The sequence below is a fragment of the Gadus morhua genome, chromosome 22 (genome assembly GCF_902167405.1).
Source record: "Gadus morhua chromosome 22, gadMor3.0, whole genome shotgun sequence".
NCBI classification, from domain to species: Eukaryota; Metazoa; Chordata; class Actinopteri; order Gadiformes; family Gadidae; genus Gadus; species Gadus morhua.
Window position 1 is genome coordinate 7,457,961 of NC_044069.1, and position 22,358 is coordinate 7,480,318.

Genomic DNA, 22,358 nt, shown 5'->3' on the forward strand with positions numbered 1-22,358 from the left:
GTTCAAAAGTGCCTCCCTGCTGTACACAATCCTCTCGTGCCAGCACCTTACATTAACTATATACAATAACACTCAAATAAATACTAAAATAAATTGGTGTCGGGAGCACTTCGCAAACACGTCTGCCATGCTGGGCGCCAGGGCTGGACTGGCCATCGGGCGTACCGGGCAATGCCCGGTGGGCTGGCAGGCCTTTTTGGGCCGACGAGGTTTACTTTTTTTTTTTTTAATGGACCCGGCCCGGCCCAGCCCCGTCACACAGCCGAGGGCCGAGGTCCGTTCCTTCCCTCTCGGTCGTGCGGGCTGTCAACTTAACCTGAAAGTTCAATAAAACTTTGGCCCAGGCTATAAGTCATTATGATTGGTTCTCGGCTGTCAATCAGTCACGTCACTAACTGACAGAAAAAAGGAGAAGAAACGTAAAGGAGGCGCAGAGAATATCTCTCTCTCGTATAGACGGAATGAAACCGTCGCTGGAATCCGTAGGTCCCCCCTCCCCCCCGTCAACAATCGCTGCCCGGGACGCAACTGCGTACGTTCTTTTCTTTTTTAGTATCATAGTGGGCTGCCATGGCCAAAAAAGACAGGGCCATTTTTTGGTCCCAGTCCAGCCCTGCTGGGCGCCATGATCCACCAAAGGTGCCCATCCTGCGTTTGTGGTTCAACGTAGAGCTGGAGCTGGAGCAGGACTTCCACATCATCAGAAGCATGGTCTGCAGAAAGTGCAGAGGCTGCTTATTGCTTGTCTTCGGGCTGTGTACAAGTGATTTTCTCACAACACTTTAATTTCAGAATAATATAAATATATATTTTTTTATCTACATGGAAAAACGCGTTATGATTAGAAAAAATTATTATTCATGCTTACAATCTTTTAGAAACTGCATTATTGCACTTTATTCTGCATTGAACATTGGACCCAAAGATAATATATAAAACCAGAATAAACATAGAACTTGAGGTAGTATGCCATCAATGTAAATAATATGTGTGAGAGCATTTTGGTGTTGACCTTGACCTTGAACTGACCTTGCAACTTTCTGGCTACAGACAGTGCCTGAGACTGTTTTCCCTGGCCTAACGAAAGTAGCACTGTACACCTTGACTATGTTTGACTCCACGTATAGCTGTGAGACAGCTATAGACACTGTCTCACAGCTGTCTATAGCTGTGAGACAGTGGAGAAATGTTCATTACTCCACTATGAACATAAGAAAAAATAATTACCGTTCTAGACTCACCATGAGCACCTACCGGCCAGTGCATTAGAATGGCACTGACTCCATTCCAGCCAAGGTTCAAGTTACTGGCAGGGCAGGCAAAAGCCCATTTCTCTCACTAAAAATATGTGAGATGGAGAAGTGGGAGAGAGTGGGAAAGATGGTCATTAAACCTGTTTTATAATGTTCAAATTTGTTAAAAAATCAAAGCAGTTTGTTTATGATATCACTTTTTTGATACAGGCCTACTGTTATTCATGATTAGGCTGCTTATTTATTTTAGTTCATGTTTAATGTGTCTGGATTGAAAATGTGCAATAAATATTGTTGACATTTTATTGAAATGTACTACTTTGTTTATTACATACATACAATAACTACATATACCCCTGAATCATAGCACAAGGTAGACATTTCAATGGTTCGGACCTTTGCTGGGCGGAAATTTGAGTCACTGGACCTCTTTGAATTCTAATTGGGTACCCCTGCTATACGCAAACTAAGTGGCCGCTTAGGGCTCCCGACCGCCAGGGGGCCCCCAAGTGCGCTGTATTTAAAAAAAAATATATAATATATATTTATTTATTTTTATACACATAGCAATTTACAAAATAAGAAAGGAAACATTATAGACATACAGCTCATATTAGTATAAGAAAACAGGTTTGTCTGTCAGCCCCAGGATTGTCACAGGTGAACAAGTTATCGGAGGAATCGATTGAATCCTTCCTGGAAGATTCATTAAGATGTGCACTGTATTGCAAAACACAAAGCTAATTAGAAGGAAAACCCCAAAACTTCCCAGTGTCACTGAGCTGTGTGCCGTTGCTTTATTATCAGTATTTTGGTCTGCCTTTAAAATAATTAAATAAATGTTATGGTCATATCATGATATATTTTTTCTTTTTAATGAGTGTTTCACAATGACTTTCAGTTGGGCCTCGGATGTGGTGGTAATGGGGGTTTGAATATGGGTGCAGCCTTAAATCGTCTACAAACTAAAGCAGATCAGGCTCACAAACAAAGTGACGCTATTGCTCTCTTCACTCCTTCCATTCTGGTTGCAGGGAAAGTAAATTTAGAGTATACTCAAAAAGCTTACGTGCAGATGTGTGTGAATATGTAAAAGATTGCATACCTTGGCATTGTTTATTCAATTCAGAATAATGTGGTGTCCCTTGTTCGCTGTGAACTGAAACTCCCCCTAACTTCTCCCCTAGTTCTGACTGCTCCTATCATTCGTTACAAGTAGGAAGAGGCTATTAGCAGGCTCGAGGCCAGACGGATCAGCAGACAGAAACAGTATATTTATCATAAAAATAAAAGATATAGTATCAGTCGAGATTTTCGCGACGCCGGAAAGTTCTCGTGAACGACACCTCATGACGCTCTTATGATTCTACTTCCGTTCGGCAATTGGGGCCAGATTTTGATAACAGAGTTGCCCAGTTGGCGACGTTTGGTTTACTAGTGACGCACATGAACATGGCTGAACATGAAAGATTTACTCAATATCAACCATCATATTACATACTTTACTATTGATTGACGTTGTAACCGTCTGTTGGCATCGACGTTGCTCAGTTTTAAACGTTGTGTAAACCAGCTCTAGATTAGCCTTCCACACAGTGGCAACACAATGTTATTCTCATAAACAAAAGCAAAAGGTTAGTAGGTGATAGGCTACAAGGAAATAAAGGCGTTCGAACTTGAAACTGATCCTACTTCTGTTTAGTTCTGACTGGTTTTTATCGAATAAAGAAATCCTGCTGTGAAAAACTTTTAGATTCCGAACGCAGTGCACATGAACGGTCGCTGTCAGGAAAACGGGTAAGCGGGATCAGTCATCACTGATCACTGATATATTTTACTTCTCATTAACATGGTTGCTTTGGGCAACATACATCTTCAGGATTAGACATTTAATTTCAAATATAGTCAGACAATTTAACTGAAGGGAAGATCTTACAATTTAAATTGTGAACAAACAACCTGAGGTTACAAAAAAATACCAAATCAAGCTCCTTCGGTTTGTCAACTGGGGGGCCAAACCGTAGTGGCTAGGGTGTCGATAGATACTGGGTTCGATCTCCAATGTCCTGAGACTACCTGTAGACATCCTTTAGCAAGGTGCTTAACGCCTACCTGCTCCTCAATCACATGAATCTGAATCAACTACTCCCCCCCCTTCTTTGTTTTCCATTAGCTCTTCTTCTTGTCAGGGCACACATGAGACAGGATGAGATCCACCATGTTCTTGATGATGGGCGGGGGCGGGTGGATGTTGTGGGGGCTATGATGGGCTAAGGTCATCTCCCAGGCATCCACAAACACAGCACCCAGGCCCTTGAACATGGTCCTGAGGACCTTGTCGATCTGCAGTGAGAACCAGTCGCTGCTGTGCTTGCTCGTCGTCTGGTCCATGGCCACAAAGTTAGCCGAGCGAATTATCACGAGGGTTCCGGGGCCCCGATCCAGGAGCCGTACCAGCGCCTGGCGGATGTGCCGCATGCGCCGGATGTAGACCTCAATGGGGAAGGATGTGAAGTGGGCCCAGATGCTGAAGACCACCACGGTGTCGGGGCCTCCGGCCAGGCCGTCCAGCTCATTGGCGACGTAGCGTAGCTCGCTGGTGCTGACAGGGAGGATTCTGATGGGCGGACCGTGACAGCGGTAGTTCATCAGGATGTTGTGTTTAAAGTCCACCGCCATCAAGGGCCCCACCCTCTTTGAACGGTGCAGGTTGAAATCTGATTTGAAGGAATGACCGAAAGAATGTGCACATTGGAAATGAACAATGGGACATGAATAAGGGTCAGAGCTTCGTGCAAACAGAGATAATGTGCCAGTGCTCACCTGGTATGAATGCGCTGAGGTACTCAAACCACTGCCTCATCGTGGAGTCTCCGTACATATGGATCACCTTGCCAGTAAGGCACTGCGTGATGGACGAGGAGTCGTTAAACTTGCGAACAGAAGTTCCATAGAGGGGCCTCCAAGTGCCTTGGTAGTAATAGCCAGCAGGGGTGTACTTGTCCGGCTCTGCTTTGATGGTGCTGTTTTCTAACTCTTGTCCATCTGGAATATGAATATGACACAAATGCCAAAGATGAAATACATACAACTGGCCACCACCACCACATAAGCAACCCCCTCCATAAACTGGAGCAATGACTGTGTACCTATCTTCTGAGGAAGCACGTTGATCCGATCAGGTCCTGACGCATGGATGACAATTTTGAGGTTGATACGGCTGCGAGGAATTAAACAAATAGGTATAAAACACATTTCCAAAGTTATAAATGAAATGAGCGAGAAAAGCATCGTGCAGCGCCAGACCTCTGAAATAGCAGCGCTTCTTTGTTGGTGTAGAGGGGCTTCTCGTAGCCACCCATGGCGTGGTTGATCCTGGTGTCACAGCTCAGCAGCTTAGGCTTCAAGCAGTACCAGGGCTCCCCTGTGTGGAGGTTGGTGTAGTTGCACAGTGACTGCTGCGCGGAATCAGGCGGCAGGCACGGGATGCACGTGGTGGTCTCAGACAGCTTGCCTGAGCGGAACAGACTCTTGAAGAAGACCCGGTTGGGCCGCTCCTCGCGGAGCCGCTGCAGCACGGCCACAGCCTCACTGGAGTGCACCATGGTGATCTGCACCTGGGCCGAGCCCCCCCACAGCAGGGGAAACAGTGCCGAGTAGGAGCCGTTGAGGTGATCCACTACCGTACCTGCCACCCCAGCCTGCAGCTCCGGGGAGTGGAGCCGGGCCACCAGGAAGTCCCCGCCGTAGCACTTGGGACTGCCCTGGAAGTCGTGCATCTGGACCAGGGCCTCCAGCTGGTCCCCAACATGCCACTCCTTCTGGACCTTTGAGGGCAGGATGGTGAACAGGCTGTGCACAGGGTCGCTGGTCTGGTTGAGAGGCACAGGGGCGGGGCGGGCGGGGAGCTTGGGCCAGGCGATGGCTTTGAGGAGGTAGCGATCCTCCAGGGCTTCGTCTTGTGTGGGCTTCAGGCCCAGGTGGCTGCAGAAGGTGTGGGTTTGGTATGAAGGTAGGGGCCGCTTCTGGCAAAAGGCTGCGTTACTGCAGTTCTGGTGCTGCAAAAATATTGACGAGAAGAGAGGTTTGAGGCATTGAGTAGTAGTCTTGAAAACTTAGACAGACTTTATATAATCGCCAACTTTCATAGGTGCGGACACGCGACAAATCGGTGTATCTGCCGTGCATAAGGGCCGGGATTATATTATTATTGTAGTTGGTGCCTGCTCGCAAAGTTTACACACGCCGGAAAAAATATATATGCTGATCATCCCCGTCATTCCTAATCTCTCCACTGTGGTAGCTTGTGATTGGTGAGATTGATGGCGGGTACTTGTGGCGGTGTGGGGGTGTGATATACCCCCCAAAACTCTATATGAGAGTTAGTGAGTTCCTTCAATAGTGCAATATAAATGTATAGACGTACTATCATTAAGGTATAATTCAAGTTTCTTCAGGAAAACTGAGCAGAAAGTAGTAACAAACAATATAATTAAGGATAATAAATACTACAATTTCACCTATGCTCACCGTTTCACTAGGGAATTTTACAATTTTGTATTAAACGAAATGTTCCTTTATCACAAACACACAATGACCGATGCAAGACTAACCTCCAGAGTGAGAATGTTGCGCAGCAGGAAGATGAGACCAGAGAGTGCGAGGATGAGGAAGATGAGGGCGCATTTGGACCGACAAATTATGATCCCCTTCAGCCTGCCATGGTTAGCTACCTCTTCATTTTCCGTTGTAAACATCGTGGCAGGAATAGCATTGGGTTTTTCAACACTTAAACTATAGAGAGGAGAGACAATTAAAAACATGTAAGTTTAACAGATTAGAATATGTGTTTGTGTCTTTCTGTCGGTCCGTCAGTCCGTGTGTGTGTGTCTGTGTGTGTGTGTGTGTGTGTTTGTGTGGGGAGGGGGGGGGGGGGTAAGATTCATCACACGTGATAGTCAATCGCGCCAACAACAACACAATTGCTACCAGTTCATGTGATGTCCTTGATTAGTCTGCTATTAGGCAGTTTAGGAATAACAAAAAGTTATAAAGTAAAAGCTATAGAAAACAGTGTAACTATTCTGTATGTCTAATGATGTATTTGTAGACATCTTATACCCTCCCTCTTCCTGTAAGAAGATTGCTTAGACCTATGCTACATACATGCTTCATTAACTGACTGAAGATTCCGAAAATAAAATTCACATTTGTCACTAGACAAAAAATATCACTAGTTCATACCTTTATGTACCTGCCATTTCAACAGTACCACTTCTACAACCAAACTACAACATGGGGGAAACTGATTGATCACCTTTTAACGAAGGCTTCTTTCATGAAATCTCCGACAGTGAACAGCTTGTCGAGCCTTACTATCTCTGAGCTGCCACAAAACTAGCAGCAATTACTTGAATTTTGAGATTTTATCCACTTCTTGAAAGCATATTTGCTCTGATCAGATTTCAGCAGCAACTGCTCTTCTTTGTTCAAGTCCTGCTGGGTAGGCCTCTCAGCAAATGCTGTTTGTTTGTTCTGGAAATGTCCTTTGACCGTTGGCAGTAAAAGCAAACAGAATTAAACAACATTCTTTCGGGACTTATCTTTTGTTTGCTTCAGGGGCTTAGCCATCTTTTCAGAAGTGAGGGGGACAAATTGGTCTATTGAGTGATTTATCACGCCTCATGCCCACTGCCTCCGTCCGTTGACTGATCCCCATTGACTTTGAATGGGGACAAAAAGTTTTTTTTTTTTCAAAAAGTTGAAAAATGTTCAACTTTTTCGGCAGCGACGGATCCGTCATCCAATCAGATCGCGTATGCAAAAGTGTGCAATGTCTCGGGCTCTGACGACCCCGGAAAGCTCCCCCATCCGTCAGCCAAGCCTTCCGACGTCCTTTGACTGACGGTGCAGTGGGCATGAGGCGTCAGCCTCTCGCATTCAGTTGCACCTCCATAGTGGCTACATAACCACAAACAGCACAGCACCAGGGGACCGACTTAAGTTCTTAAAAATGATGTAGGATAGGGATGGGCATGATTAATCGACGATCGACTAATTGATCGTTAAGAATTTCGTTGATTACGTACATTTTTCATTGATTAAACTAAAGCAGTGTGCAATTAAACATTTTACCAGACGGGGGCAATATTTAAATTTGCTGCTCCTCCCCCGCGATAAACATCCCGCTTTGAACGGTGAACTATTTACGCCTAACAACTTTAAAAAGCTATAAAAACGATAAAAACTACAAAATTACTATTAATGCAGGCTATGTGGAAACTGCGCCGACTTTGGCTCAGCCTGGCTCCGCCCTCTTCCGCTACGTAGCTAAGATGGCTGCCGTTGAGTACGAAAAGTATACATCGCCACACACTTCGCGATTTGACCGTTTTCAGTACACTTATTTTCGCCCGATCTGAATCGGAACGTCCTACGTACTCAAACTTAGACTAGTAAGTACGGATAGTATGGATATTGGAACACGGCGATGTAATCATGAAGCGGACGAGGCCACGGCGAAGTCTGGTGTAGGACCATTATGATTTTAAAAAATGACTTCTTGGGGAGCACTATAGGCCTATCACTCAAGGCGAGGTTAGCATCGAAGCAGAAATAAAGAACTTTCTGAGCCCCTGGATTTTGGAAAGTTGTTCCCCCGCCTTGCCAAGTTAGCACGGTGGTATTTGTGCATCACGGCAACGTCGTTCCCCTCAGAGCGGGTGTTTTCGACGGCTGGACTGACGGTCACCAGGCTGCGGTCGCGTCTGACCCCAGAGCATGTCAACATGCTCATCTTTCTGAACAATAATCCGTAGACTGGTTGGTTAAGTTATAACATGATTGTTTTTTTGATATTATTATTGTTATTATTTTGGGAAGAAACTAGGGTTGTGTTTATTTTTAGTTATGTTTATGAGCACCGGCTTCGAGCTGCATGCTCCGTTGCTTAGAGCAGAGTAGCGCATAACTATTGAACGGATCTGGTTTAACTGAGTTGTTTGTATTTTCATTTCATTTTGAATATAATATTTTTTTTAATTTTAATGTAAAATATTAACGATTAATCGAATAATTGATCGTTAATTCTCCCGACGATCGATTAAGACAACTTAATCAAATGCCCATCCCTAATGTAGGCTACTATCAAAATCTAAAGTTAAAATCGAAAGCTGCCAAACTCTGGTTGAGTTGACACAGAATGACCCTCGAGCATCTACAGGTTAAGTAACCAGATAATAAGTGCCAAATGACAACACTGAACACGAAAAGTTCTTTAAAACACCATTCCTGTTTCAAATTATCAGCACCAAAATGGAATGGAATTGACAGGGTAATAAGCCACATAATTTAATTTAATGGCAAGAAGTGACAAGTGAAAGTGACAACAATAAACATATCGACATGAAGATGTAGCTATTTTACATTTGCTGTCGTCAATTATGACAACACAGATGTGCAAAATTAATCAAGACTAAGACAAATGGTATGACCTATACCTGCTTCCTTTAAAACACAAATAGTGCAGTAGTCAAATAATATCAGCAAATAAATAATAAACAAAAAGTCTCTTTGAATATAAACTAAACTAATCTCTTATCCTATAGACATTTCCTTAGCCAGTTATAATTTCTCCTGCAATGATATAGATAATAAATGTTCAAAGCAAACTTATAAATAATATTAAGAATAGTAGTGTTGACGTAGCTGTGGAAATTAATCGCAAAGTCACTTTTATCCTATAGATAATTTCTCCTCACCTGCTGTGAATACCCTCCCTGTTCATTCCTGCTGCTGCTGGACTCTGGTCCACTGTCTCCTCCCTGACCCTGCTCTTTCTATTGTATGAAGAATAAAAAATATGTGCAAAACAACCGTGAGCACAAGTTCTGTGCAGAAATGCGAGAGTGAATTAAACAACATTCTTTCGGGACTTATCTTTTGTTTGCTTCAGGGGCTTAGCCATCTTTTCAGAAGTGAGGGGGACAAATTGGTCTATTGAGTGATTTATCACGCCTCATGCCCACTGCCTCCGTCCGTTGACTGATCCCCATTGACTTTGAATGGGGCCAAAAGTAGAAAAATGTTCAACTTTTTCGGCAGCGACGGATCCGTCATCCAATCAGATTGCGTATGCAAAAGTGTGCAATGTCTCGGGCTCTGACGACCCCGGAAAGCTCCCCCATCCGTCAGCCAAGCCTTCCGACGTCCTTTGACTGACGGTGCAGTGGGAATGAGGCGTCAGCCTCTCGCATTCAGTTGCACCTCCATAGTGGCTACATAACCACAAACAGCACAGCACCAGGGGACCGACTTTAGTTCTTTAAAATGATGTAGGCTACTATCAAAATCTAAAGTTAAAATCTAAAGCTGCCAAACTCTGGTTGAGTTGACACAGAATGACCCTCGAGCATCTACAGGTTAAGTAACCAGATAATAAGTGCCAAATGACAACACTGAACACGAAAAGTTCTTTAAAACACCATTCCTGTTTCAAATTATCAGCACCAAAATGGAATGGAATTGACAGGGTAATAAGCCACATAATTTAATTTAGTGGCAAGAAGTGACAAGTGAAAGTGACAACAATAAACATATCGACATGAAGATGTAGCTATTTTACATTTGCCGTCGTCAATTATGACAACACAGATGTGCAAAATTAATCAAGACTAAGACAAATGGTATGACCTATACCTGCTTCCTTTTAAACACAAATAGTGCAGTAGTCAAATAATATCAGCAAATAAATAATAAACAAAAAGTCTCTTTGAATATAAACTAAACTAATCTTAGAGTCACTCTTATCCTATAGACATTTCATTAGCCAGTTATAATTTCTCCTGCAATGATATAGATAATAAATGTTCAAAGCAAAACTTATAAATAGTATTAAGAATAGTAGTGGTGACGTAGCTGTGGAAATTAATCGCAAAGTCACTTTTATCCTATAGATAATTTCTCCTCACCTGCTGTGAATACCCTCCCTGTTCATTCCTGCTGCTGCTGGACTCTGGTCCACTGTCTCCTCCCTGACCCTGCTCTTTTTGTATGAAGATTAAAAAATATGTGCAAAACAACCGTGAGCACAAGTTCTGTGCAGAAATGCGAGGAGTGGGTTTATTCCTAGGTGGTAGAGTAGCCAAGTAGGAGCATTGTTACTTTAGAATAATATAAGTAAAAAAGTATTTTGCAGTAAAACAACTCTTAAGAGTACAATTTATCCAAAAAGTTACTCAAGTAAATGTTACAGAGTAATTGTCACTAGTTACTATCACCTCTGCACCTAGCAAGCGATTTAACATAGGTAACCGTTAACAATGGTTAACTACCTTAACTTGATATATTGACATCTATCAGTTGGTCATGATTTAGTTTAGGGCTGCAACAACGAATCGATAAAATCGATAAAAATCGATTACCAAATGCGTTGGCAAGGAATTTGGTTGTTGATTCGTTGTGTCGCGCGATTAATAAGTTACTCATAGGCGCAGCACTGTTTACAGCCAGCCGCCGACAGGTTGGTTCATGGTTCATGCACGCCCACAGCGAGCTTTAGTGTGAGCGATAGTACTGCAGTTTTTAAATCCATGTTGAAATCGGCAGGATATAGAGCTAGTTAGCTTAAAAAAAACGAACCAATGGTCACAAACAGTGTCAAATGTGATGCGTTCAGGTCGGCTCAGTAATATGATTGATGCATTGAAATGCAACAGAAAAAAATAAATAATATTTGAGATTTTGGTGAAAACTTGTTTTCACAGTAATATAAAATAGATAGTAAAGATAGAATTATGACCTGTTTAATGTCCTATCTTGAACTATCATCTTAGTCTCGAAAATGGTATCAATAGGTTTTGACCGGTTAACCATGGACATCCCTTATATGCATATAAAAGTATATCATACATTGTATGTTTTTTTTTGTGTTATCCCAGTTATGTTTTTCTTTTTTTTTTTTATTATTTATTATTACTTTTAATAGTTCCGGGACGTTGGAGCAATAACCTGGTGTTTTTACACATTCACAGTCTGCACTGTGAATTTGAAGCAATGTTCAGTTTTTGAATAAAGATGCGGCAATTTCAAATGTTTGTTTTTTCACCGATTATTTGATTATTCGAAAAAATAATCAACAGATTAATCGATTATTAAAATAATCTTTAGTTGCAGCTAGTGTTGCTTTCGTCAACGAAAATTATGACTAAATATCGTCATCAACGACCCTTTATCACGTGAGGAAAACTAGACGAGACGCAACGTAAATGCTGGTCATGTGACAATAACTATAATTCAATACATAATGCAATATTGTTGACGAATAAAAACGAGACTCATTGTGTTTTACAAAATAATACTCTGCGAAAATGTCTCTTCATTTTCGTTGACCAAAACTAGTCGAGAAAAATTGTTTATTTTATTTATTTCTGGGGCTGTATCAGGTTACGTTACTTCCTGAATCCCCGCTCATCGCTGCATTATTTAGATTCACAAGACGCAGCTGTGGTGGTAGCGTTAATGAAAACGTAAGGCCCTGTCCACACTAATCCGGGTAAATATAAAAACGTACAACTTGTAACTGAAGATACATAGTACATTGCACAGAGAAATCATCATTTCCATTTCCCCTGCCATTTTCTTTTAGATGAGCGCAAGCTTGTGGCAGCGTCATGGCAGTGTCATGGCAACCGAACGCCATCGTATCTGAAAGCCTCCGTTTACCCTGACCACACTACAACGCAAACCCAGCGTTTTCATATTTATCCACCTCAGCGATCGTTTTTGAAAAGTATCGTTCTCAATGTCGGAATTCGCCGTTCTAATGTGGACGGAACATGTTTGGTTGGTAAAATAAATACGTTGTAAATTCATATCAGAGTGTCTTCCATGTCTGGAATGGATGTATTCTTGAGTCTATAAGGTAACACTAATATAATAATAAGATTATCTTGTTTGAATTGTGAAATGGGTTTGGCAAAAATAAAATGTTGGTTTTGTCAATACTACTAGGTAGCCTACTTATACTATATTGACTGTGTTAAATAGAATTGCATTACAAAAAAGTGACTAATACAATCTGCTTTGACTAAAACTAGACTAAAATAGTCAAGGATATTTCAGACTAAAATAAGACAAAAATGCTCAGACTTTTAGTCGACTGTAACTTGACTAGACTGAAAAGAGTATGAACGTATACTCTTTTCTTGAGACAAAGACTAGACTAAAACTACAATTAAAACAGGCCGCCAAAAACAACATTAGTTGCAGCCCTAATTTAGTTAAACAACATGCAACAGCATTACTATTTAGGGAACGAACAAACGAGAATTCGGACACTACGCTTAACATTTCTAAACGTCATTTGCGTCAGTAAATGCGCCGGGTATTTGTGTGACGCAGACAGATGCGCCCACATCATGTAAACAAACCGGGCACTCACGACGAAAGCTGGAGGTTGTATTGAAGTTGAATGTTACATTTCCTTGTTTAATTAATTTTGAATGTTAAATATTCAATGTTAAATCCCAAATAAATTGTTGACATTTCTAAACGAAAGCCGGAGACTCCATCATTAAATGCATTCGTTTTCGCGGTTATTCAGCTTCTTCTTCTCATCCGGAAAAACACGACCGCATTGCATTGTGGTATACGGGAGTAACATGCAGGGTACATCGTGTGTACACTCAAATTTTGGGTTAGGGTTAGTTTCAAGCAACAACTTGAAACTGTTTAATGTTGCAATTGTTCAATTTTTCACTTGGAGAAAATATCTTTTTTAAAGAAACAGTCTGAGCCAATGTTTTTTATTTTTATTTCTACATTTCAGAATCTTGTATTTATATTTTTGAGCAGAATTCTAGCTTTGTATTGTCTAATGTTCCTATTGAAAATGAACCTCAAAACCGAGGGACGTACCGAACCGAGATTTTTTGTGTACCGTTACACCCCTACTGTCTAGTGATACTGGTCAGTGGCGCAAAAAGTGGGTATGCACCAGAGGGGGCGCCAAAACGATGGAATATCGCGATGATCAATAACAGAGGGACGTCACTGAGGCCCCATCCACACGAAGCCGATTTCATGGCGAAACCGCAAAGGCCTTGTACGGTTCGGCCTTCCGTCCACACGAAGCCGGCGAATCCGCTGACCGAAACCGCAAACTTCTGAAACCACCCTCGGAGGTGGTTTCAAATCTATCCGGTTTCGTTTTGGTTTCGTGTGGACGCCTGAAACCGACTGAAACCGCAAACCATGACGTCATCGCCCCACCGCTCGACCTCCTAGCCAATGGCTCTTAAGCCCGCGGAGTCTCAGAAATCACAACAAAAAAGATGATGGCGGACAACAAGCTTGTAATCGTTCTGCAGCATATCATGTCCCTTGTTGGGATGCTAAGCCATTATTCATTGAGAATCTAGTTCGCCATCGTAGAAGAGCTGTTTGTTTGTGTTGTTAGTGGTTCGGGGGGCAGCCTTTATGCGCATGCTCGCCTCTTCTTCTTATTTAATTTCTTCTGGATTTCTGTACCAGAAGCAGCGCCCCTTATGGGCTGGAATGTGTACTACAGCGTTTCTACAGATCTATCCGGTTTCGCTTGGCTTCGTCTTTATGGAGATACTTCGAAACCGGATAGATCGAAACCGTAACGGTTTCGCCCGTTTCGGCTTCGTGTGGACGGGGCCTGATAAGGCGCCCCCCCGCTCCTTCGCCTCCCTCCCCCCCTCCTCCCCACACGGCGCTCCAGTGGGCGCCGTGTGGGGAAGAAAAATAAAGGAACTTGTTTGTGGTTATTTTGTTTTACTTCAATCTCTATGCAAGTCTTTGTTTTATGTCAATAGAACCAGTAAAAACGGAGTTATAAAGTTGATACTTTATAACTTGTTAATAATCCAAAAGTTAATAAATTAATAATCCAAAAAAATAAATAAAGATTATTATCGTATCTGAATCGAGACTGAATCGTTCTACACAGTATTGCGATGCATCAAAGAATCGATTATTTTTCCCACCCCTATTGGTTACTGTACTCCAACAGTTCTAACAGAGTCTATTGTTTTGCATGTAAGCTTTTTGGTGAAGCAAGAGTTGCTTTGTGGTCGGGTATAATAACTGGCAGTGTCTTTCAAAGATACTGAAGCACCATGAAACAAGTGGTTACCACATAAATGCTTATCTGATGTGGAAAGAATTGGCATCCCGCTTATGCCTAGGTAAAACTATTGATAGCGAATTGCAGAGAGCCTGTTGACTAGAGTGATCGACTGCATACTCTTCCTTGCAGAAAGAAACCTGCCACTGAGGGGGACAAAATGCACAGTTAGGACATCCTAGAAATGGAAATTTTCTGGGTATCCTTGATCTCTTATAGCACGGTATGATGTTACACTGGCAGAGCATCTTCGAAAGGCTGCCTCTAAAAAAAAAAACGGATATCTGTCCTGGTGCACTCAAAATGATTTTTTTGATTCGATATCAGAGTGTGTTTTAGGTCAAATTTGTGCCCAGATCAAAGGGGGGGGGGGGGGGGGGGGGGGGCGCCTGCTATGTGTCTGCATACCCCCCAGAAAGTAGGCAGTTGCGCCACTGATACTGGTGATCATGCCGTGTCAGGTGTGTGTGTAAAATCTTGACCAAAAAGCAGAATAAAGTTCCAAAGATTTATTTTAAGCAGAGCAAGGCATCAGTTCAATCAATAACAAAATCAACGCTTCACAGGCAGAAATGCAAAAAAATGCAAAAAGGACACAAGGCTGCTGTTGACAAAAACAGAGGAAAAAACGAACAGAGAAGAGCCAGTTCAACGTCAGAAGATTAGTCCAGGGGCAGGCAAACCAGTCCAAACAGCAGGTCAATCCAAAAACAGACAGGCAGGCAGGCTGTAAACAGGGGGGAGAGAACTGACAGGGCGAGATAAGAACAAACGTAAGACATAAGATGAGTAGTTACCACACAACGAGGAACCGGTGAGCAGGAAGAAAGGCGGGAAACAGACAAAGGCAGGTGAGAGGCAGGTCAGATGCATAACAAAAAAATAAACGTATGTTGGACCATAACATAAAATAACCAGCAGGGGGCCAGAGAGTCAATGATCCCAAAACAGATGGTGCTGGCAGCTACTGTGTCTGTTGTAGCGGCTCGTAGTGGCTGTAATTCTGTGTACTTTGCACTTTCATAAATAAGACATGCTGCGTTTTCAGTTTTATAACTGATTGTCTTATTTTGTTTACAAATTACGGATGGAGTCTGGAGATGATGTCGGGTACCCATTGTTTACTGTTTACATCTTCGACTATCCAGTTCAGGCTGTTGCAGCTAGCTCAGGGGAGAGACTTTATGACACTAGGGGGTAAAATCTGAGACATGCACAATAAAAAAAAATTGCCTTTTGTTTTTTCTTTTCCCTTTATCGTACCGAACTTTTACAGAACCGTGATGTCCGACCGAGGTATAAGCTGAACCGTGACTTCAGTTTACCGTAAGACCCCTATCATCACCCACATCGTCACACTATACAACTCAAGGGACTCGAGGGCTGTATCTCGAGTGTGTGTATCTTTGTGCGTGGTGTGTTGCACAATAAATGCATATTCTGCAAAAAAAAAAAAAGTATAAGAGCACATATGTCATACTTTTGTTTCTCAAATGTTTTTTCTTGCATTTAATCCTCCCAGTGACAGGAGAAACGCGTAGGTAGGTAGATACCAAAGCTAATGCATGAACTATAGGTTATTTTATACTTTGCTTGGATTCCGTTTGGGACTCATGATGGCTGAGTGAGGTCAGGTTCGTGTTTCATTGAGTAGGCGAGTGAGTGAGTTCAGATTGTTGAATGAATTTGTTAACATTAATTTAGACTGCAATACGTTATCTCAATAGTTATGCTGTCATTGCCTTTCCAATAGAAGAAGAGGCGAGGAGAATAGACATGTTTCTGCCATAATCAGGGCAAAGTTGACCAAGAATCTTCTACTTGATGCTGGGGAATATACGCCGTTTTTAAAATAGTTCAGGTTAAATCATTTGAATTCGACCATGAATTTAGTCATCCCTGTAACGTTTGCTTCTCTTTTATTTGTACTATACATTTTTCCTTCATGTACAATATTTAGCGAGACCAACATCATATTATAGCATCTGGCCACAAGATTGCGCCATTGGCTCATATTAACCATACTCCCTATCGGAGCGCAACCACTTTTTAGATCCTGAAATAAGATCAGCTAGAAAGTTTAACTCCTGAAATACCCAAATAGCACACGCCCATTGATCTTAGATTATAGATTATTCATAAATCTGCTTAAAACCTTCCACAAGTGGATCTCTGTGACGAAGAGGTCTTTGCAAACTATTGGAGCTACCCATGTATGAAAGACATGAGACCAGAACCAGAAACAAATGATAAGCGCCGCCAACAGAATGAGGAATGCAGAGTCTTTGTATGGTAGTAATCCAGTAGACTAAGCTCTTTATACACAGCAGCTGACTCAATAACAACCAAAAGTTCTCAGTATTAAGCAGCTGCCAAAGTTCCGTTACTTTCCATTTCGTACTTACCAGTGGTGAAGTAGGGATTGATGAGTGAGGGAAATACGCCATCATCACACACATAGCCTAACTGTACGTCCACACCAGGAGCGACCATAGCGTCAACGACGCTTTGGTCGCTCACAAAGTTTCGCTGCGAATTTTTCTGTTCGCTTTGGTCGCTCAAGTCGCTCATGACGTACAATTCAATTATGCAGACGCATTTAAAGGAGCCGTATGCGTTTAGTAGGCCCTACAGACAGCCATATCAAATAGTGAACTCTCCCATACACGACCTTGGCCATATTGCCGAGACGGTTTTGCTTGTTCGATAAAGTGCTTCGACAACAAGTAGGACAGTGATTCCCCCCAATATACAAAAAATCCTAAAATGTAGGCTAATTACAACCGAGAACAAAAAACCCTGAGTGCTGTAGTAGTTAAAATATGTTTCACTGATCTGGATCTGCAAATCATGATCTGCACTCATTCGTCGCATTCAAAACAAATAGACATTAGCGCACATGGCTAATTTGCATACGGGCACAGGACTGGTTGGCTCCGCAAGGCAAATAATGGAACATATCTATCTATCTAGGCCTTTCTGTCTATCTATCTATCAACGCGTGTCTAGTTTTAAAGTGGAAATGAAGCACTGAGAACTGTGTCAATTTTTTGTTTGTTTTTTCATTTTTGGAAACACATGGATTTTCATCAATACTGAAATTCAAGTAGTTTCACCGTAAAATGACATGTTTATAACGACTTTCGCCTCTAGGGCGCAGCCATGTTTTAAAAACGCAGGCGCTACGTCATCAGAATGGTTGGCTCTTTAAAATAAACATGTCGGATATTGGAAGAAGAACAGGGGGGTCCTTTTGTATTGCCCCTGGCTGTTCAAACGAATTTTATCGGTTAAAGGAGAGCGGTAGAATAGTTCATTTCCATGTAATTCCCGTCAAGAAGCCTGAAGTGCTCCGAAGATGGTTAGCTGCATTGAAACGCCTCAGCCCCCCAATGGGACCAGGGCAGAGAGTATGTAGCGACCACTTTATAGAGGCTGATTACATCGAAGAGGGAGCTTTTTCTGAAGATGGGAGATTTGTTCGCCGTCCCACCAATCGCCTGAAGCCAGATGCTGTGCCAACTATTTTAAATTTTAGTGGATATAGTGCTGGAGACACGGACATACCCGTCAGATCGGACCCGGGCGCTGCTCTTATGCGCAGCGAAAGAGCGCAGAAACGTGCTTGCCAGGCAGAGGAACGAGAGGTACACTTAGCTTCTACTACTAGAGAAACAGATAAATTAGTACAAGTACACTCACTGTTTGAAGATTGTCTTGTTTGCAGACTAGCTCGCTCCATGCTCTTGATAATTTCTAATCCATCGCCAAAATAATCCATTGTTATCGGAAATAATCCATTTGCAAACACCGTCGGTTGCACTATTTTCGCATATTCACGTGCACACCCAAATGGCACGACAATTACTTGTATCATGAAATTAACGAACTGTAAGGCAGCGTGGAGCCCAGCTGCTGCACCCGTGTACTTTACTTTTCTTATCTTATTATATTATAATAATTATTATATATATATATATATATATAAAAAATATAATAATGTAATAATATATAATGTGCAATATATATACATATCTTACACTGCATTACTACAGGTTCATTTCATGGCAGCAGACACTCTCCATGTCAGTGGACATAGGGACACAAACCCCACACAAGCACCACCGATTGTTTCCTGTGCGCTCAGATACATCTCTCTCTCCTTCATCTATTTCTCCTCCATAGTCAGGCTCTGTTGGGGGCACTAAAACTCAGACTTCTCTTACTGGCTCAAAAGCATAGGCAATTGGATGCCTGCCCTCATTGGTGGGTCTATCCAATTCGTCCATATCCATTTTGTTGAGGCAGTAAGCTACCTGTGAGGCTATGAGCCGCTATGTAAACAACATAGAATGTTAATACCAACCATTCTCGTGACGTCATCGTATTCTGAAAACAGAGATGGCGGCGCACAGGCTGAAAACATTGTAATTAATGCAACGTGTTTGTGCTTCATTCTGAATAACGGGACATATTTCCGACTTTATTTGTATTTATGGTATATTTAAATATTTAACTAGTGCTATAGACATGTTTTATTTGATTGCTTCCTTTCCACTTTAATGTGATGTATTGTGTGTATGTCCAGTCAGACTTGTTCTGTGTGGTCTTGTAGGCTATGTCCTGTGTGGGACGAACCACCTAAATGGATTCCCGACGATTTGTGTCGTTTGGTATTAATAAAGACTTGACTATCTATCTAGACTATTTAATTAAAAATTATTCACCTCAGGCTCCGTGAATAGTGGGGAATAGAGGGATAAATGACAAGGGATATATCTCTTGTCTTTTATCCCTCTATTCCCCACTATTCACGGAGCCTGAGGTGTGAGCCTCGTCTTGTCGATTAGTTTGTTTATGTGACGATTTCAAAAACTTTTTTGGTTTTGTTTAAAGCATGCTACACGCGATTGGTTGGTTAGATTGGTGGCATGGAGAGCAAATTATAATGATTCCCGCTTAAATACGAACGTTCTAGATGTAGCCTATAAATACTCCCGCTTATCATCACTTGATATCCAAACCACTATGGCGTTTCGATCTCTGAACTGAAAAAGGGTTGGGTCGTACAACACCGGGTGCCCAGTTACAGCCGCGATTAATACTTCAGCCGACATTTTTTTCAGTGAGTGAATAAAGGTAGGTAGGAACCAAAGTGCCTGCCGATGTTCCCTGGGATCCACGCAAGCGAAGAGCGTCTACATTCCGATTGGCTGTCAGTGTTTGGTCGCTGAAGCGAATAATAGTCATTTGCATAAAGTTAAAAAGTTTTCAACTTCTTTTTGACGCTCTGGTCGCTCAACTTTGGCCGCTGGTAGCGTTGGTCGCTTTGGTCGCTTTGGTCGCTCTTGCCCATAGAAAGTGAATGACTTCCGGCGATTTGGTCGCTCAATTCGCTTCTGGTGTGGACGGACAGTTAAGTAAGACTGGAAGACACGCCCGATTCAGGAGCTTCTGCTTACTTTAATACAAAAACTAACATCAGCAACATTCGTCAAGTCAACGCTTAAGGCCTAATTTATCCACACACTAATCATGCCAATTCATAGCCATAGCAAAAAGCCAGGATCCGCGAAGTAAGTCACAGCAAACGCAAGCAGTCCAGCAGACCAACAGGCCAGCAGCTCTAGGTTGGGGCGTCCTGCGTTCACACCAAAAGATGCAAAAAGTTGACGCGCGTCGTGATCCCACTCAAAGTGAATGTAGAGACCCGTTGCTGCTTTGCTGCCGCAGCATTTGCTGCCGTTTTGACGCGCGTCAAAACTTGATTTGCGGCGCGTCAAAATCTGATTTGCGGCGCGGCATGCCCGTGCCCGCTGCCGGGCACGGGCGAAGGGCGCGTTCACGTATTTTGCGGCGCGTCAAATGCTGCTCGAGTTGAAATATTTCAACTTTTGACGCGCGTCAAAAGTTTGACGCGCCGCAAAACTTGATTTGACGCGCCGCAAAACTCAGGCGTCAACGCGTTCGGGCAGCAAATGCATCTTTTGGTGTGAACGCAGGGTAACTTTACCGATGATTATTATTATTCCACATTACATTTAACTTATTTTTACATACAAAAACATAAAATTCCAAATTTGAAATTTAGTTTGCCATCCCTATAACATTCCGAGCACAGCAGGCGGCGCTCCCACGACAAAACAGTGTGACTCACTTTGATGTCTTGACTTTGACCAGTCCAGAGGCTATACCTGCTCTCCGAAGACAAAATAAATCGCCATGGTCAGGGGGCTCCTTTCGAGGTGATTCCGGTCGGATCTCATTGCTCAGATGGAGCAATGAGAAGATCGACGACGAACAAGGGGGCTTCCCCATTATGCGTGGGCCGGGGTGATTATTAGATTCTTCTGGCTGAATCCTCCACTCGGGGTGACTGAAGTAGCCTATCGCATGCATTGCATTAAAGGCCTGAGCTCAACAAGTGTATGGCATCCCCAGTGCTCTCCAGGAAGTCCCTGAATCATTAATTGCACACTGGACAGTTGGCAGCCTGAATCTTTTGCAGAGGTCAGATATTTGTCGCCCCTCCCCTCCGCGTATTCTCTAAAACAATTATTCTGGCGATCCCGCAATTTGGGGTCGCCAGAATCCAACAGCAGCTTTTCCTCGCTGCTGTTATATTCTGAATTACGCTGTATCAGCTTGATGACCATGGAGATAAATGATGATCGGGGAAATTTGGCTTCCCTTTTTTATGGCAAAGACATTATTGGAGAGGTTTGCGTGATGTGTGCACTCGTTTTTACCATTGGCGATAACGTCGTTTTAATATAAAAAAGAGGGAGCTCCAAATAAACCCTGATTAAACAAACAACCAGAGGGATAACGGAAGCGATTTTTTCCCAAATCGAATCCACTTTTGTTTAATCCCGGTCTGGGGGTTTATATACAATATGCAACTCTGCAAAGACATACCTGGCAAAAGAATCAAAGCAGAATATTATATTCTGGTCATAAATATATATGATAACAATGATTTATTGCTCCGGCTGAGCTGATTTTATTTAGTCTAGTGCTTTGCTACACCCACTAATTCCAAGTAGGCCTATTGTAGTATTTAAATGGGCTAATTATAATACCACAAATAGGCCCACAACTCAGTGAGTTGTTAGTTCCTCGCCCGATGTTGGGGAAAAATGTAGGCCTACCTCAAAGTTAACAGGACAAGCGAAAGTCAGAACCACATTTCAGTTGGTAAAGCTAGCTAGAAATGCGCGCCTTAAAACACTAGGGATTAATAGATTTATGGCTAGGCCTACAGCTACGAAACAAATGGTGTTTTGTGAACCACATCATAACCCTTTTCCAAACAGATATCTTCTCAAGAGGAGTCTATTGCTAGCATAACGGAGGGGACCAGTCAATAGCAACATAAGGCTTGAAAGGCTTATTAAAGGCTTGAAAGAAGCTGTGCATTAGAAGCTTTGGAAGTTAAAATTAAGAAAGAAAAACAAACAAAACAAAAAAAACAACTGTGATGGAGAAGCTGTGAGATTACCCTTGACCCCACCCACTTGCAGCTGAGAGAGAGAGAGAGAGAGAGAGAGAGAGAGAGAGAGAGAGAGAGAGAGAGAGAGAGAGAGAGAGAGAGAGAGAGAGACCTGGGAACAGACAATTTAACATTGTCTGTCGTGCACACACATGATTCCATTGCTCCACCTGTTAACACACCTGGATTCACATGAAGAATGCAGTGTTTTGATACAAGGCATGCATCTGGTAGTCATCGGTAGGGATGAAGAATCAGCTGGAGTGCTCCTCAGATGGCAGTTATGTTATCCATGAGTCTCTCTTGGCACTCCTTCCTCAGAGACACTCTCGGGAAACAGAACCATAGCAGCAGTATTAGTTTTTAGAGTGGTTGCCGTGGTGATGTACTGGGCTTAGATCCCAGCAAGTGGGTGGTTTGGTTCTACATGAAAACACAACATGCTACTACTACTACTACACTG

General features: G+C 42.5%; 1 protein-coding gene across 1 annotated transcript; it reads right to left on the bottom strand.

The window, feature by feature from the left end:
• Positions 1-1,558: 1,558 nt before the first annotated feature.
• On the bottom strand, positions 1,559-22,095 carry LOC115535973 (NXPE family member 3-like). Its single transcript, XM_030347600.1, has 6 exons — positions 22,078-22,095; positions 5,867-6,047; positions 4,560-5,311; positions 4,403-4,473; positions 4,077-4,298; positions 1,559-3,970 (listed from the first exon to the last, which is right to left on the bottom strand). Exons 2-6 carry the CDS (start codon positions 6,008-6,010, stop codon positions 3,423-3,425), a joined length of 1,737 nt encoding a protein of 578 aa, XP_030203460.1. The 5' UTR covers positions 6,011-6,047; positions 22,078-22,095; the 3' UTR covers positions 1,559-3,422.
• Positions 22,096-22,358: the final 263 nt, after the last annotated feature.

Coding starts and splice junctions, on each gene's coding strand:
- LOC115535973 (XM_030347600.1), bottom strand. CDS start 6,010: ATGTTTACAACGGAAAATGAAGAGGTAGCTAACCATGGCAGGCTGAAG. Junction 4,474..4,559: donor GAAGCGCTGCTATTTCAGAG/GTCTGGCGCTGC, acceptor AATTCCTCGCAG/CCGTATCAACCTCAAAATTG. Junction 4,299..4,402: donor CGTGCTTCCTCAGAAGATAG/GTACACAGTCAT, acceptor TTCATATTCCAG/ATGGACAAGAGTTAGAAAAC.